Source organism: Haliotis cracherodii, unplaced genomic scaffold (genome assembly GCF_022045235.1).
Source record: "Haliotis cracherodii isolate W230 unplaced genomic scaffold, xgHalCrac1.p SCAF_14, whole genome shotgun sequence".
In the NCBI taxonomy this organism is placed as follows: domain Eukaryota; kingdom Metazoa; phylum Mollusca; class Gastropoda; order Lepetellida; family Haliotidae; genus Haliotis; species Haliotis cracherodii.
In genome coordinates, this window is record NW_027266269.1 from 16837834 (window position 1) to 16854647 (window position 16814).

The 16814-nt window shown below is 47.9% G+C and overlaps 1 protein-coding gene across 1 annotated transcript in view; it reads left to right on the top strand.

The window, feature by feature from the left end:
- Positions 1-284: 284 nt before the first annotated feature.
- The window catches only part of LOC139460592 (uncharacterized oxidoreductase YrpG-like), a 28741-nt gene continuing 12211 nt past the window's right edge, over positions 285-16814 (top strand). Inside the window, exons 1-3 of the mRNA XM_071242059.1 lie at positions 285-441; positions 9381-9523; positions 13333-13471. Of these exons, the coding sequence (XP_071098160.1) occupies positions 343-441; positions 9381-9523; positions 13333-13471 (381 nt within the window). The 5' untranslated portion in view covers positions 285-342. The remainder of the gene's footprint in view (positions 442-9380; positions 9524-13332; positions 13472-16814) is intronic.

Consider the following 16814-nt stretch of genomic DNA (forward strand, 5'->3'; position numbering starts at 1 on the left):
TTTTTTGTGGATGTATATTAGTTGGTGGATGTATATAAGTTGGTGGATGTATATTAGTTGATGGATGTATATAAGTTGGTGGATGTATGTTGGTTTGTACACGGAATATTGCTACATTTACCATTTTAAATGGTATATGATGCATCTACATGTCACGCACCTGTCAAGTCTCCATGTTGGAACGTAGGGTAGTAACGTGACAAAATCGGGAAGTGTGTCAACAACTGGTACCTCTAGTGAACTGAAGGAAGGCCTTGTCCTACCTCTTACCGTGTAGGCAGTTATCCTCAGTGCATGTGGTCTGTGATGAGTTGTGTTTTTTTCTAGCCGACACGTGGAATAATGAGTGGCACCACCAAGATAGAGTACCGCTACATGGGACGTTCCGGGCTGAAGGTGTCCTGCGTGTGTCTGGGTACCATGATGTTCGGAGAGAGGCAGGTAGGGCTGACTCCACAATCCTCATCTGTACGTCAGTTACTGTCCATATCACCTCACTTTCTTCTGTTTGACCTTTTCGAGCACATAAATAAAACCAATTGGGCTGTGGGTGATGTGACGTCCAAGGTTTTGAGTTGTTTCAAATGAATGTTGTAGGCAAACATTGTGTGTAAATTGTTAATTGCAAACAAAATGAACTTTGCCTGAATGTATAGAAACTACAACTTGGAATGTTGCAATTAGCAAGTCAGTATCTGAAACCGACTACCCCTGATCGCCTACCTGGTGGGCTGACAATGTCTGCTGCAAGATCCTACCCTGGCTATGCAAGTTTAATCTCACCCAGCAAGCAGCACGTGCTGCATGCTAACTTAAACGCAATCCACGAAGCTGTTGTGTATTTTTTAATCAACCACTATCTATCGGAACATGACTCTTGTTCCCGGACGCTCCAGAACACCCCTACCCTGTGACTGTGTTGACAATATGTGTTGCAAAACCACTACCTGGGGTAGTGTGACTGTGTTGTCAATGTGCGTTGCAGAACCCCTACCCTGGCCAGTGTGACTGTGTTCATTGGTGTGTTGACAATGTGTGTTGCAGAACCCCTACCAAGGCCAGTGTGACTGTTGACAGGTGTGTGGACAATGTGTGTTGCAGAACCCCTACCCTAGCCAGTGTCACTGTGTTGACAGGTGTGTTGCAGAACCCGTACCCGGGCCAGTGTCACAGTGTTGACAGGTGTGTTGCAGAACCCTTACCCTAGCCAGTGTCAACGTGTTGAGAGGTGTGTTGACAATGTGTGTTGCAGAACCCCTACCATTGCCACTGTGACTGTGTTCATTGGTGTGTTGACAATGTGTGTTGCAGAACCCCTACCCTTGCCAGTGTGACTGTGTTGTCAATGTGTGTTGGAGAACCCCTACCCTAGCCAGTGCCACTGTGTTGACAGGTGTGTTGCAGAACCCCTACCCTAGCCAGTGTCAATGTGTTGACAGGTGTGTTGACAATGTGTGTTGAAGAACACCTACCCTGACCAGTGTGACTATGTTGTCAATGTGTGTTGTCAATGTGTGTTGCAGAACCCCTACCCTGGCCAGTGTCACTGTGTTCATTGGTGTGTTGACAATGTGTGTTGGAGAACCCCTACCCATGCCAGTGTGACTAAGTTGTCAATGTGTTGGAGAACTCCTAACCCTGGCCAGTGTCACTGTGTTTTCTGGTGTGTTGACAATGTGTGTTGCTGAACCTCTACCTTGGCAAGCGTGAATATGTTGTGTTGTGTGTTGACAATGTGTGTTGAAGAACCCCTTCCCTGGCCAGTGTGACTGTGTTGTCAATGTGTGTTGGAGAACCTCTAACCCTGGAGAGTGTGACTGTGTTGTCTGGTGTGTCGTGAACCCCCACCCTGGCCAGTGTGACTGGGTTATCAATGTGTGTTGCAGAACCCCTTCCCTGGCCAGTGTGACTGTGTTCATTGGTGTGTTGACAATTTGTGTTGCAGAACCTCTACCCTTGCCAGTGTGACTGTGTTGTCAATGTGTGTTGTGAACCCCTAACCAGGCAAGTGTGACTGTTGACAGGTGTGTGGACAATGTGTGTGGCAGAACCCCTACCCGGGCCAGTGTGACTGTATCGTCAATGTGTTTTGCAGAACTACTCTCCTGGCCAGTGTGACTGTGTTGTCTGGTGTGTTGTGAACCCGTACCCGGGCCAGTATCACTGTCTTGACAAGTTATTGCAGATCCCCTACCCTAGTCAGTGTCACTGTGTTGACAGGTGTGTTGACAATGTGTGTTGCAGAACCCTTACCCTGGCCAGTGTAACTATGTTGTCAATGAGTGTTCTCAATGTGTGTTGGAGAACCTCTAACCCTGGCCAGTGTGACTGTGTTGTCTGGTGTGTTGCAGAACCCCTACCCTAGCCAGTGCCAATGTGTTGACAGGTGTGTTGACAATGTGTGTTGCAGAACCCCTACCCTGGCCAGTGTGACTATGTTGACAATGTGTGTTGCAGAACCCCTACCCTGGCCAGTGTGACTGTGTTGTCTGGTGTGTTGACAATGTGTGTTGCAGAACCCCTTCCCAAGCCAGTGTCAATGTGTTGACAGGTGTGTTGACAATGTGTGTTGCAGAACCCCTACCCTGACCAGTGTGACTATGTTGTCAATGAGTGTTGACAATGTGTGTTGCAGAACCCCTACCCTGACACCCTGGTGTGTTGACAATGTGTGTTGTCAATCAGTGTTAAAGAACCTCTAACCCTGGCCAGTGTGACTGTGTTGTCTGGTGTGCTGACAATGTGTGTTGCAGGACCCCTACCCGGACAAGTGTGACTATGTTGTCAATGTGTATTGCAGAACCCCTATCCGGGCCAGTGTGACTGTGTCATCAATGTGTGTTGCAAAACTCCTCCTCTGGCCAATATGACTGTGTTGTATGGTGTGTTGTGAACCCGTACCCGGGCCAGTGTCACTGTGTTGACAGGTTTTTGCAGATCCCCTACACTAGCCAGTGTCACTGTCTTGACAGGTGTGTTGCAGAGCCCGTACCCGAGCCAGTGTCACTGTGTTGTCTGGTGTGTTGCAGAACCCTTACCCTAGCCAGTGTCAATGTGTTGACAGGTGTGTTGACAATGTGTGTTGAAGAACACCTACCCTGGCAAGTGTGACTGTGTTTATTGGTGTGTTGACAATGTGCGTTGCAGAACTCCTACCCTTACCAGTGTGACTGTGTTGTCATTGTGTGTTGTCAGTGTGTGTTGCAGAACCCCTATCCTGACCAGTGTGACTATGTTGTCAATGTGTGTTGTCAATCAGTGTTGGAGAACCTCTAACCTTGGCCAGTGTGACTGTGTTGTCTGGTGTGTTGACAATATGTTTTGAAGAACCCCTACCTTGACCAGTGTGACTGTGTTGTCAGTGTGTGTTGCCAATGTGTGTTTGAGAACCCCTACCCTGACCAGTGTGACTGTGTTGTCTGGTGTGTTGTGAACCCCCACCCTGGCCAGTGTGACTGTGTTGTCAATGTGTGTTGCAGAACCCCTTCCCTGGCCAGTGTGACTGTGTTGTCAATGTGTGTTGCAGAACCCCTTCCCTGGCCAGTGTGACTGTGTTGTCAATGTGTGTTGCAGAACTCCTAACCCTGACCAGTGTGACTGTGTTGTCAATGTGTGTTGCAGAACCCCTACCCTGACCAGTGTGACTGTGTTGTCTGGTGTGTTGTGGACCCCCACCCTGGCCAGTGTGACTGTGTTGTCAATGTGTGTTGCAGAACCCCTTCCCTGGCCAGTGTGACTGTGTTGTCAATGTGTGTTGCAGAACCCCTTCCCTGGCCAGTGTGACTGTGTTGTCAATGTGTGTTGCAGAACTCCTAACCCTGACCAGTGTGACTGTGTTGTCAATGTGTGTTGCAGAACCCCTACCCTGACCAGTGTGACTGTGTTGTCTGGTGTGTTGTGGACCCCTACCCTGACCAGTGTGACTGTGTTGTCTGGTGTGTTGTGGACCCCCACCCTGGCCAGTGTGACTGTGTTGTCTGGTGTGTTGCAGAACCCCTACCCTGACCAGTGTGACTGTGTTGTCTGGTGTGTTGTGGACCCCCACCCTGGCCAGTGTGACTGTGTTGTCTGGTGTGTTGTGGACCCCCACCCTGACCAGTGTGACTGTGTTGTCTGGTGTGTTGCAGAACCCCTACCCTGACCAGTGTGACTGTGTTGTCTGGTGTGTTGTGGACCCCCACCCTGGCCAGTGTGACTGTGTTGTCTGGTGTGTTGTGGACCCCCACCCTGGCCAGTGTGACTGTGTTGTCTGGTGTGTTGTGGACCCCCACCCTGACCAGTGTGACTGTGTTGTCTGGTGTGTTGTGGACCCCCAACCTGGCCAGTGTGACTGTATTGTCAATGTGTGTTTGAGAACCCCTTCCCTGGCCAGTGTGACTGTGTTGTCTGGTGTGTTGTGGACCCCCACCCTGGCCAGTGTGACTGTGTTGTCTGGTGTGTTGTGGACCCCCACCCTGGCCAGTGTGACTGTGTTGTCTGGTGTGTTGCAGAACCCCTACCCTGACCAGTGTGACTGTGTTGTCTGGTGTGTTGTGGACCCCCACCCTGGCCAGTGTGACTGTGTTGTCTGGTGTGTTGTGGACCCCCACCCTGACCAGTGTGACTGTGTTGTCTGGTGTGTTGCAGAACCCCTACCCTGACCAGTGTGACTGTGTTGTCTGGTGTGTTGTGGACCCCCACCCTGGCCAGTGTGACTGTGTTGTCTGGTGTGTTGTGGACCCCCACCCTGACCAGTGTGACTGTGTTGTCTGGTGTGTTGCAGAACCCCTACCCTGACCAGTGTGACTGTGTTGTCTGGTGTGTTGTGGACCCCCACCCTGGCCAGTGTGACTGTGTTGTCTGGTGTGTTGTGGACCCCCACCCTGGCCAGTGTGACTGTGTTGTCTGGTGTGTTGTGGACCCCCACCCTGACCAGTGTGACTGTGTTGTCTGGTGTGTTGCAGAACCCCTACCCTGACCAGTGTGACTGTGTTGTCTGGTGTGTTGTGGACCCCCACCCTGGCCAGTGTGACTGTGTTGTCAATGTGTGTTTGAGAACCCCTTCCCTGGCCAGTGTGACTGTGTTGTCTGGTGTGTTGTGGACCCCCACCCTGGCCAGTGTGACTGTGTTGTCTGGTGTGTTGTGGACCCCCACCCTGGCCAGTGTGACTGTGTTGTCTGGTGTGTTGCAGAACCCCTACCCTGACCAGTGTGACTGTGTTGTCTGGTGTGTTGTGGACCCCCACCCTGGCCAGTGTGACTGTGTTGTCTGGTGTGTTGTGGACCCCCACCCTGACCAGTGTGACTGTGTTGTCTGGTGTGTTGCAGAACCCCTACCCTGACCAGTGTGACTGTGTTGTCTGGTGTGTTGTGGACCCCCACCCTGGCCAGTGTGACTGTGTTGTCAATGTGTGTTTGAGAACCCCTTCCCTGGCCAGTGTGACTGTGTTGTCAATGTGTGTTGTGGACCCCCACCCTGACCAGTGTGACTGTGTTGTCTGGTGTGTTGCAGAACCCCTACCCTGGCCAGTGTGACTGTGTTGTCTGGTGTGTTGTGGACCCCCACCCTGACCAGTGTGACTGTGTTGTCTGGTGTGTTGCAGAACCCCTACCCTGACCAGTGTGACTGTGTTGTCTGGTGTGTTGTGGACCCCCACCCTGGCCAGTGTGACTGTGTTGTCTGGTGTGTTGTGGACCCCCACCCTGACCAGTGTGACTGTGTTGTCTGGTGTGTTGCAGAACCCCTACCCTGACCAGTGTGACTGTGTTGTCTGGTGTGTTGTGGACCCCCACCCTGACCAGTGTGACTGTGTTGTCTGGTGTGTTGCAGAACCCCTACCCTGACCAGTGTGACTGTGTTGTCTGGTGTGTTGTGGACCCCCACCCTGGCCAGTGTGACTGTGTTGTCAATGTGTGTTTGAGAACCCCTTCCCTGGCCAGTGTGACTGTGTTGTCTGGTGTGTTGTGGACCCCCACCCTGGCCAGTGTGACTGTGTTGTCTGGTGTGTTGAAGAACTCCTAACCCTGACCAGTGTGACTGTCTTGCCTGGTATGTTGTCAATGTGTGTTGCAGAACCCCTTCCCTGGCCAGTGTGACTGTGTTGTCAATGTGTGTTGCAGAACTCCTAACCCTGACCAGTGTGACTGTGTTGTCAATGTGTGTTGGAGAACCCCTTCCCTGGCCAGTGTGACTGTGTTGACAGGTGTATTGACAATGTGTGTTACAGAACCCCTACCAAGGCCAGTGTGACTGTGTTGACATGTGTGGACAATGTGTGTTGCAGATCCCCTACCCTAGCCAGTGTCATTGTGTTGACAGGTGTGTTGCAGAACCCGTACCTGGGCCAGTGTCACAGTGTTGCCTGGTGTGTTGCAGAACCCCTACCCTAGCCAGTGTCAATGTGTTGAGAGGTGTGTTGACAATGTGTGTTGCAGAACCCCTACCCTGGCCAGTGTGACTGTGTTCATTGGTGTGTTGACAATGTGTGTTGCAGAACCCCTACCCTTGCCAGTGTGACTGTGTTGTCTGGTTTGTTGTGAACCCCTACCCTGGCCAGTGTGACTGTGTTGTCAATGTGTGTTGGAGAACCCCTACCCTAGCCAGTGCCACTGTGTTGACAGGTGTGTTGCAGAACTCCTACCCTGGCCAGTGTCACTGTGTTCATTGGTTTGTTAACAATGTGTGTTGGAGAACCCCTACCCATGCCAGTGTGACTAAGTTGTCAATGTGTGTTGTCAATGTGTGTTGGAGAACTTCTAACCCTGGCCAGTGTGACTGTGTTGTCTGGTGTGTTGACACTGTGTGTTGCTGAACCTCTACCTTGGCAAGTGTGAATATGTTGTGTTGTGTGTTGACAATGTGTGTTGCAGAACCCCTACCCTGACCAGTGTGACTGTGCTGTCAATGTGTGTTGGAGAACCTCTAACCCTAACCAGTGTGACTGTGTTGACAATGTGTGTTGCAGAACCCCTACCCTGACCAGTGTGACTATGTTGTCAATGTGTGTTCTCAATGTGTGTTGGAGAACACCTACCCTGGCCAGTGTGACTGTGCTGTCAATGTGTGTTGGAGAACCCCTTCCCTGGCCAGTGTGACTGTGTTGTCAATGTGTTTTGCAGAACCCCTTCCCTGGCCAGTGTGACTGTGTTGTCAATGTGTGTTGCAGAACCCCTCCCCTGGCCAGTGTGACTGTGTTGTCAATGTGTGTTGCAGAACCCCTTCCCTGGCCAGTGTGACTGTGTTGTCAATGTGTGTTGCAGAACCCCTACCCTGGCCAGTGTGACTGTGTTGTCAATGTGTGTTGCAGAACCCCTTCCCTGGCCAGTGTGACTGTGTTGTCTGGTGTGTTGTGAACCCGTACCCTGGCCAGTGTGACTGTGTTGTCAATGTGTGTTGCAGAACCCCTTCCCTGGCCAGTGTGACTGTGTTGTCAATGTGTGTTGCAGAACCCCTTCCCTGGCCAGTGTGACTGTGTTGTCAATGTGTGTTGCAGAACCCCTTCCCTGGCCAGTGTCACTGTGTTGTCTGGTGTGTTGTGAACCCGTACCCGAGCCAGTGTCACTGTGTTGACAGGTTATTGAAGAACCCCTACCCTAGCCAGTGCCAATGAGTTGACAGGTGTGTTGACAATGTGTGTTGCAGAACCCCTACCCTGGCCAGTGTGACTGTGTTGTCAATGTGTGTTGCAGAACCCCTATCCTAGCCAGTGTGACTGTGTTTATTGGTGTGTTGACAATGTGTGTTGCAGAACCCCTACCCTGACCAGTGTGACTATGTTGTCAATGTGTGTTCTCAATGTGTGTTGGAGAACACCTACCCTGGCCAGTGTGACTGTGCTGTCAATGTGTGTTGGAGAACCCCTTCCCTGGCCAGTGTGACTGTGTTGTCAATGTGTTTTGCAGAACCCCTTCCCTGGCCAGTGTGACTGTGTTGTCAATGTGTGTTGCAGAACCCCTCCCCTGGCCAGTGTGACTGTGTTGTCAATGTGTGTTGCAGAACCCCTTCCCTGGCCAGTGTGACTGTGTTGTCAATGTGTGTTGCAGAACCCCTACCCTGGCCAGTGTGACTGTGTTGTCAATGTGTGTTGCAGAACCCCTTCCCTGGCCAGTGTGACTGTGTTGTCTGGTGTGTTGTGAACCCGTACCCTGGCCAGTGTGACTGTGTTGTCAATGTGTGTTGCAGAACCCCTTCCCTGGCCAGTGTGACTGTGTTGTCAATGTGTGTTGCAGAACCCCTTCCCTGGCCAGTGTGACTGTGTTGTCAATGTGTGTTGCAGAACCCCTTCCCTGGCCAGTGTCACTGTGTTGTCTGGTGTGTTGTGAACCCGTACCCGAGCCAGTGTCACTGTGTTGACAGGTTATTGAAGAACCCCTACCCTAGCCAGTGCCAATGTGTTGACAGGTGTGTTGACAATGTGTGTTGCAGAACCCCTACCCTGGCCAGTGTGACTGTGTTGTCAATGTGTGTTGCAGAACCCCTATCCTAGCCAGTGTGACTGTGTTTATTGGTGTGTTGACAATGTGTGTTGCAGAACCCCTACCCTTACCAGTGTGACTGTGTTTATTGGTGTGTTGTCAGTGTGTGTTGCAGAACGCCTATCCTGACCAGTGTGACTATGTTGTCAATGTGTGTTGTCAGTCAGTGTTGGAGAACCTCTAACCCTGGCCAGTGTGACTGTGTTGTCTGGTGTGTTGACAATGTGTGTTGCAGAACCCCTACCTTGGCAAGTGTGACTGTGTTGTCTGGTGTGTTGACAATGTGTGTTGGATAGCCTCTAACCCTGGCCAGTGTGACTGTGTTGTCTGGTATGTAGACAATGTGTGTTGCAGAACCCCTACCCTGACCAGTGGTGACTGTGTTGTCTGGTGTGTTGTGAACCCCTACCCTGGCCAGTGTTACTGTGTTGTCAATGTGTGTTGGAGAACCCCTACCCGGGCCAGTGTGACTGTTGACAGGTGTGTTGACAATGTGTGTTGCAGAACCCCTACCTAGGCCAGTGTGACTGTGTTGTCAATGTGTGTTGCAGAACCCCTTCCCTGGCCAGTTTGACTGTGTTGACAGGTGTGTTGCAGAACCCCTACTCTAGCCAGTGTCACTGTCTTGACAGCTGTGTTGCAGAATCCCTACCCTAGCCAGTGTCACTGTCTTGACAGCTGTGTTTGCAGAACCCCTACCCTAGCCAGTGTCACTGTGTTGACAGGTGTGTTGGTAATGTATGTTGCAGAACCCCTACCCTAGCCAGTGTGACTATCTTGACAGGTGTGTTGACAATGTGTCTTTCAGAACCCCTACCCTAGCCAGTGTCACTGTGTTGACAGGTGTGTTGGTAATGTATGTTGCAGAACCCCTACCCTAGCCAGTGTGACTATCTTGACAGGTGTGTTGACAATGTGTCTTTCAGAACCCATACCCGGGCCAGTGTGACGCCGCCACCTCGCATGCTCTGCTCGACCGTTTCTTTGAACTAGGAGGCAACTTCATCGACACGGCCGACCTCTACTCTTTGGGTCAGTCGGAAGCCATCATAGGACAGTGGATGAACGGGTGCGTCACTAGACCTTAGAGCTTTTTCCCTATTCAACATTTACATAACCAAAACCGTGCCTGTCAGGAGCAACATATTGAAAAATAATGTATTTACATACCAGCGTAAAAAGTAACTGTCCATCTTATGAAATGAAACCTAATATTTGGTCATTCGTCTGATCAATGTTTCTTCATAACAAATATATATATTTCAGCACATCTGTCATAGCTTGGCACTGCGAGTGTGAACATACGTACAATGCGTCTCTAAAGTTTCAACACCCCTTTTCAACATCAATGTTATTGCCTATTCTGAGTGTCTTGTTTCTTAATTTTTGGAAGATTACAGTCACTGAATCTTCTCAACACAAATCCATACCAATCAGGGAAGCCAAACCGACCTTGACGGGGTACCAGACCCATTGTGTACAGTGGTGAGCAGCGTCCATACATCAGGTTACTCAGCTCAATCAAACTTTCCAGGCTTACTTCATCCTTTAACATTGCATGCGCAGGCAGGAAGCGCACGAGACGGGGTTGCCGAGGAGGTAGAAAAAAGAAGCGATACATACAAATTGTTATCTCATCACGAAGACATCTCGGGGCACAATCAGCACAGCATGGGATAAACAAAGACAACCTGATGTATGTATCTACGCATCTAAATAAGAGAGAGACCAACAGGTTGTGTTAATGCGACGCCAGATCAGTCCGGAAAAAGTCGGCAGGGCTTAATGAATGCATTAGTGAACATACTCTTGAGGTATTTGTTATTACAGAAACAATGGTGAAAGAATGTGATTTGTACATAGACCTGAAGTTGGTGTCAAACATGTAGGTCAAAACCTCAGGTCGTACAGTTGCTTAGCCATCAGATTAGCCATAGATGGGGCGCCATTACCTTGTGTCTACCATCCTCCTTCAACGGGGAACAACACAACATCTCCTGACCAGGTTATTGGAGAACTCACCCATTTCTGGAACTAGCCAGTAACACCAGTGAACATTTATTATTTGCTGGGGATTTTAACATCCATGTCGATGGTGATAAAAATCCACGAACGAGAAAGTTTTAGGACTCTGTTTTCAGACTAAGTCTGAAGCAGCATGTCTCTCATCCTCCACATCAGAATGGACGTACGCTTGATTTGTCAATCAGTAAATATTCTGATGATATCATACCCAACGTTCAGACAACCAACAGTGGCATCGCTGACCACTACAGTGTTGTTACGAACCTTAAAATCAAGAAACCAAAACCAATAAGAAAGACCATCTCCTATCGGAAGAACAGATCAATCGACCTCAACCAGTTTGAAAACAATATTAAAATCGTGGATTACCTGAATGAAAGTGATATCGGAATCAAAGACTGCGATACTTGACTCTAAAAATGCCACATAGGAGATTACAAGGACACTTCTTCACGTGCTGAACAGCTGTGGCATACACCTGTAACGACGTATAGTTCGAGTTGGATGACAGATGCGGTCACAACTGCTAAGCATGGACGTCGATTGGTAAAAAAAAGAGGAGGCATACAAGGCTTGAGCTTCACAGTCAGGTATTTCAATCAGCAAGGAACAAAGTGATTGTTCTTTTATGGCAGTCGAGGCTTTCCATAGCAGGCAAACAGTTATTGAAAATGGAAACAACTCCAGGCAACCCTCGGTGTACAAACGTTTTGGAACAAGCGGAATTACAGTTAACCGTTTATTTCTTTCCATTTGTGCAGAGTACAAATATTTTGCTAAATTGGTAAAAATGTTAAAATTTGGCGATGACATCAAAATGTTAAATTATGTATGTTAGTTTGAAGATGTATAACTGTCTTAACTGTACATATGCTGGACACACTGAAAGAAAATGGAATTCATGCAGTTTCAACGCAGTGTAAGTTACAAATTTACATTTTCTTAAATTCCTAGGTCTATTGAAGTGACTTTAACGCTAAATTTTCAGATCATGACAACTTAAACAAAAAAGAAAATAGCGCTAAGAAATGAAATATTTATATGTCTGTATTTTGGGCCTTGCCTAAACGAAAAAGAGAAAGAGCAATTTTGAATTTGAATTGTGTTAGTTCAAATAGTTTTCGCAATTTATACAAATGTATAATTATAGGACATGTTTGGTAATTCACTGTGCCAAATTTGCTGGAATTTACCCTTTAAACATTCCTAACATATTTTGTGAATATATTTTTGTTACCATACATTTGAAATAACCGGATAATCCAAACCCTAATGTACACAGACAGTTTCTTAGCTTTGTAGTCACGCCAGGTTTTGGGAGAACCTGTGGTTTCCGGAAACAGATCCCAAAGAAACAAAGACCACAATCAAGGCAGCACCATGTCAATCATGCACTAGATCCTGTGTGAAAAGATGCACAAACGCCTGTGCTCCAGTGGTGGCATCTATCATTAACACTACATTAGAAGAGGATGTTTTCCGAATTCCTTCCAATGTGCCATTATCACCCCCTCCTCTCTGGACAGGACAGGACAGGCCTTAAGAAGTATTCCTATCCAAGACTGTTCTCATGACGTTAAATCAACATTGATATGACCATCAGCTCCTTGAGGAATTCCAATCTGCCTATAAGTCGAAACACCGAAACTGTTCAACGAAAAGTCCATAATGACGTTCTGCGATATCTGGATATGCATGAAGTTGTGCTTTTGGTAATGCTAGATCTGTCGGTTAATTTCGACACTGTCCATCACCATATTCTTCTTACTCTTCTAGAATATGAATTTATAATTCAGGGTCTTATCTGACTTGGCGTACAAGTCCAAGTTGATGGAAAAAAATCCACTTCATGTTGTATTTCCTGTGTCGTCCCGCAAGGTTCAGCTTTGGGACATTCTTTGTTTTCATTATACAGTCAACCCATTGGCAGCATAATAGGGGAAACATGGACTCAACTGCGGATGTGTTCATGACAATCAGTTATATCTTGGAATCAAGCCAGATAAAGTTCAACATTACAGTGTGGGCTGGATGACTGTATTACGATATCCGTCGCTGGACGTCAGCTAATTCACAATTCCTGGTACTCACCAACAGTTTCTGAAAGTTCTATTTACATCTGCGGAACCCATATTCACCCCACGCATCAAGTGCGACTATCCCAGTCTTCTCTTCTGAAGATCAGCGTACCCGCAAAGTTTGGGGCAAAATTGAGCGAATCGCTGGACGTCAGGCCTGGATGTTTGTGCTCCCTCAACCAGTTGCGTACGGTTCTGTCATTAATTGGTTTCAACCCGGGATTTGTTGAAGCTGTTAATGTGTCGGTTTGGTATCGATTTCGTAGAAGCACCAGATGAAAATTGTTGTCTTGTTGACGTGATGTCACAAGTGGAGCACCGGCCCGTGACAAGTCATGAGTGTTGCCTTGCTGTAGATAATGTCTCCAAAGGGATTATATTGTGTTTCGATGAACATTAAAGCGCCTGGCAACTTCGTTTTGCGCCATTCCTGTTTGCTCCTAACAAAAATCTAAATTGTGCGCCGAACAAATGTGCAAACTGTGAAACATGCCCTAGAAATATCTTCATGAATATGTATTGAAAGATGCATTATTTAATTTTAGAATACATTTATTTTAATTGAACCTCATATGAAGCACAGTTACTATTTTCCCCGTTAGTATACATGTACATACGGGTGAATCACACAACTGTTAGGTAATTGAAAATAACCAAATATGACCTAAATAAAATAGGCGAACCATAAAAGGTTTTGTTTGTTCTCTTCCCCGTCACTAATGTTTAAATTTCAAACAGAGCAAGGGGATGTCATGTTTTTTACCTCACCTTGCAGACGCAGCCGAGACGATGTCGTGCTGGCGACAAAGGTGGGACTCCACTCCGATAGCCAGGGGTTGAGCCGACGATCCATCACACAGTCCGTGGAGAGAAGCCTTGGGAGATTACAGACACACTACATAGACCTGTATCAGGTACTCCAATAACACAAATATAGGTCATTGACCGAGACCAGCAACACGTGCTAAGGCTGCCCTAATACATTGACCGCGACTAGCCCCACACGCTAAGAGTGCCCCATACCACAAACACAGGGCATTGACCGCGACTAGCCCCACACGCTAAGGGTACCCCATACCACAAACACAGGGTATAAACCGCGACTAGCCCCACACGCTAAGGTTACCCTATACCACAAACACAGGGCATTGACCGCGACTAGCCCCACACGCTAAGGGTACCCCATACCACAAAAACAGGGCATTGACCGCGACTAGCCCCACACGCTAAGGGTACCCCATACCACAAAAACAGGGCATTGACCACGACTAGCCCCACACGCTAAGGGTACCCCATACCACAAACACAGGGCATTGACCGCGACTAGCCCCACACGCTAAGGGTACCCCATACCACAAACACAGGGCATTGACCACGACTAGCCCCACACGCTAAAGGTACCCCATACCACAAACACAGGGCACTGACCGCGACTAGCCCCACACGCTAAGGGTACCCCATACCACAAACACAGGGCAGTGATAGCGACTAGCCCCACACGCTAAAGGTACCCCATACCACAAACACAGGGCATTTACCGCGACTAGCCCCACACGCTAAGGGTGCTCCCATACCACAAACACAGGGCAGTGATAGCGACTAGCCCCACACACTAAAGTTACCCCATACCACAAACACAGGGCATTGACCGCGACTAGCCCCACACGCTAAGGGTGTCCTATACCACAAACACAGGGCAGTGATAGCGACTAGCCCCACACGCTAAGGGTGTCCCATACCACAAACACAGGGCTTTGATAGCGACTAGCCCAACACGCTAAGGGTGCTCCAAACCACAAACACAGGGAATTGACTATGACTAGCCCCAAAAGCTAAGGTGCTCCAATACCACAAACATAGGTCACTGACCAATATTAGCAGCATGCCCTAAGGTTGCTCCAATACCACAAACATAGGTCACTGACCAATATTAGCAGCATGCCCTAAGGTTGCTCCAATACCACAAACATAGGTCACTGACCAATATTAGCAACATGCGCTAAGGTGCTCCAATACAGCAAACAGAGGTCACTGACCAATATTAGCAACATGTGCTAAGGTTGCTCCAATACCACAAACATAGGTCACTGACCAATATTAGCAACATGCGCTAAGGGTGCTCCAATACCACAAACATAGGTCATTGACCAATATTAGCAACATGCGCTAAGGTTGCTCCAATACCACAAACATAGGTCATTGACCAATATTAGCAACATGCGCTAAGGGTGCTCCAATACCACAAACATAGGTCAATGACCAATATTAGCAGCATGCCCTAAGGTTGCTCCAATACCACAAACATAGGTCATTGACCAATATTAGCAACATGCGCTAAGGTTGCTCCAATACCACAAACATAGGTCACTGACCAATATTAGCAGCATGCCCTAAGGTTGCTCCAATACCACAAACATAGGTCACTGACCAATATTAGCAACATGCGCTAAGGGTGCTCCAATACCACAAACATAGGTCACTGACCAATATTAGAACATGCGCTAAGGTTGCTCCAATACCACAAACATAGGTCATTGACCAATATTAGCAACATGCGCTAAGGGTGCTCCAATACCACAAACATAGGTCATTGACCAATATTAGCAACATGCGCTAAGGTGCTCCAATACCTCAAACATAGGTCATTGACCAATATTAGCAACATGCCCTAAGGTTGCTCCAATACCACAAACATAGGTCACTGACCAATATTAGCAGCATACCCTAAGGTTGCTCCAATACCACAAACATAGGTCATTGACCAATATTAGCAGCATGCCCTAAGGTTGCTCCAATACCACAAACATAGGTCACTGACCAATATTAGCAACATGCCCTAAGGGTGCTCCAATACCACAAACATAGGTCATTGACCAATATACGCAACATGCGCTAAGGGTGCTCCAATACCACAAACATAGGTCACTGACCAATATTAGCAACATGCGCTAAGGTTGCTCCAATACCACAAACATAGGTCACTGACCAATATTAGCAACATGCGCTAAGGTTGCTCCAATACCACAAACATAGGTCACTGACCAATATTAGCAGCATGCCCTAAGGTTGCTCCAATACCACAAACATAGGTCATTGACCAATATTAGCAGCATGCCCTAAGGTTGCTCCAATACCACAAACATAGGTCACTGACCAATATTAGCTACATGCGCTAAGGTGCTCCAATACCACAAACATAGGTCACTGACCAATATTAGCAGCATGCCCTAAGGGTGCTCCAATACCACAAACATAGGCCACTGACCAATATTAGCAACATGCGCTAAGGTGCTCCAATACCACAAACATAGGTCACTGACCAATATTAGCAACATGCCCTAAGGTGCTCCAATACCACAAACATAGGTCACTGACCAATATTAGCAACATGCGCTAAGGGTGTTCCAATACCACAAACATAGGTCACTGACCAATATTAGCAACATGCGCTAAGGGTGCTCCAGTACCACAAACATAGGTCACTGACCAATATTAGCAGCATGCGCTAAGGGTGCTCCAATACCACAAACATAGGTCATTGACCAATATTAGCAACATGCGCTAAGGGTGCTCCAATACCACAAACATAGGTCACTGACCAATATTAGCAACACGCGCTAAGGGTGCTCCAATACCACAAACATAGGTCACTGACCAATATTAGCAACATGCGCTAAGGGTGCTCCAATACCACAAACATAGGTCACTGACCAATATTAGCAGCATGCGCTAAGGGTGCTCTAATACCACAAACATAGGTCATTGACCAATATTAGCAACATGCGCTAAGGGTGCTCCAATACCACAAACATAGATCATTGACCAATATTAGCAACATGCGCTAAGGGTGCTCCAATACCACAAACATAGGTCACTGACCAATATTAGCAAAATGCTGAGGGTGCTCCAATACCACAAACATAGGTCATTGACCAATATGAGCAACATGCGCTAAGGCTGCTCCAATACCACAAACATAGGTCATTGACCAATATTAGCAACATGCGCTAAGGGTGCTCCAATACCACAAACATAGGTCACTGACCAATATTAGCAGCATGCGCTAAGGGTGCTCCAATACCACAAACATAGGTCATTGACCAATATTAGCAACATGCGCTAAGGGTGCTCCAATACCACAAACATAGATCATTGACCAATATTAGCAACATGCGCTAAGGGTGCTCCAATACCGCAAACATAGGTCACTGACCAATATTAGCAAAATGCTGAGGGTGCTCCAATACCACAAACATA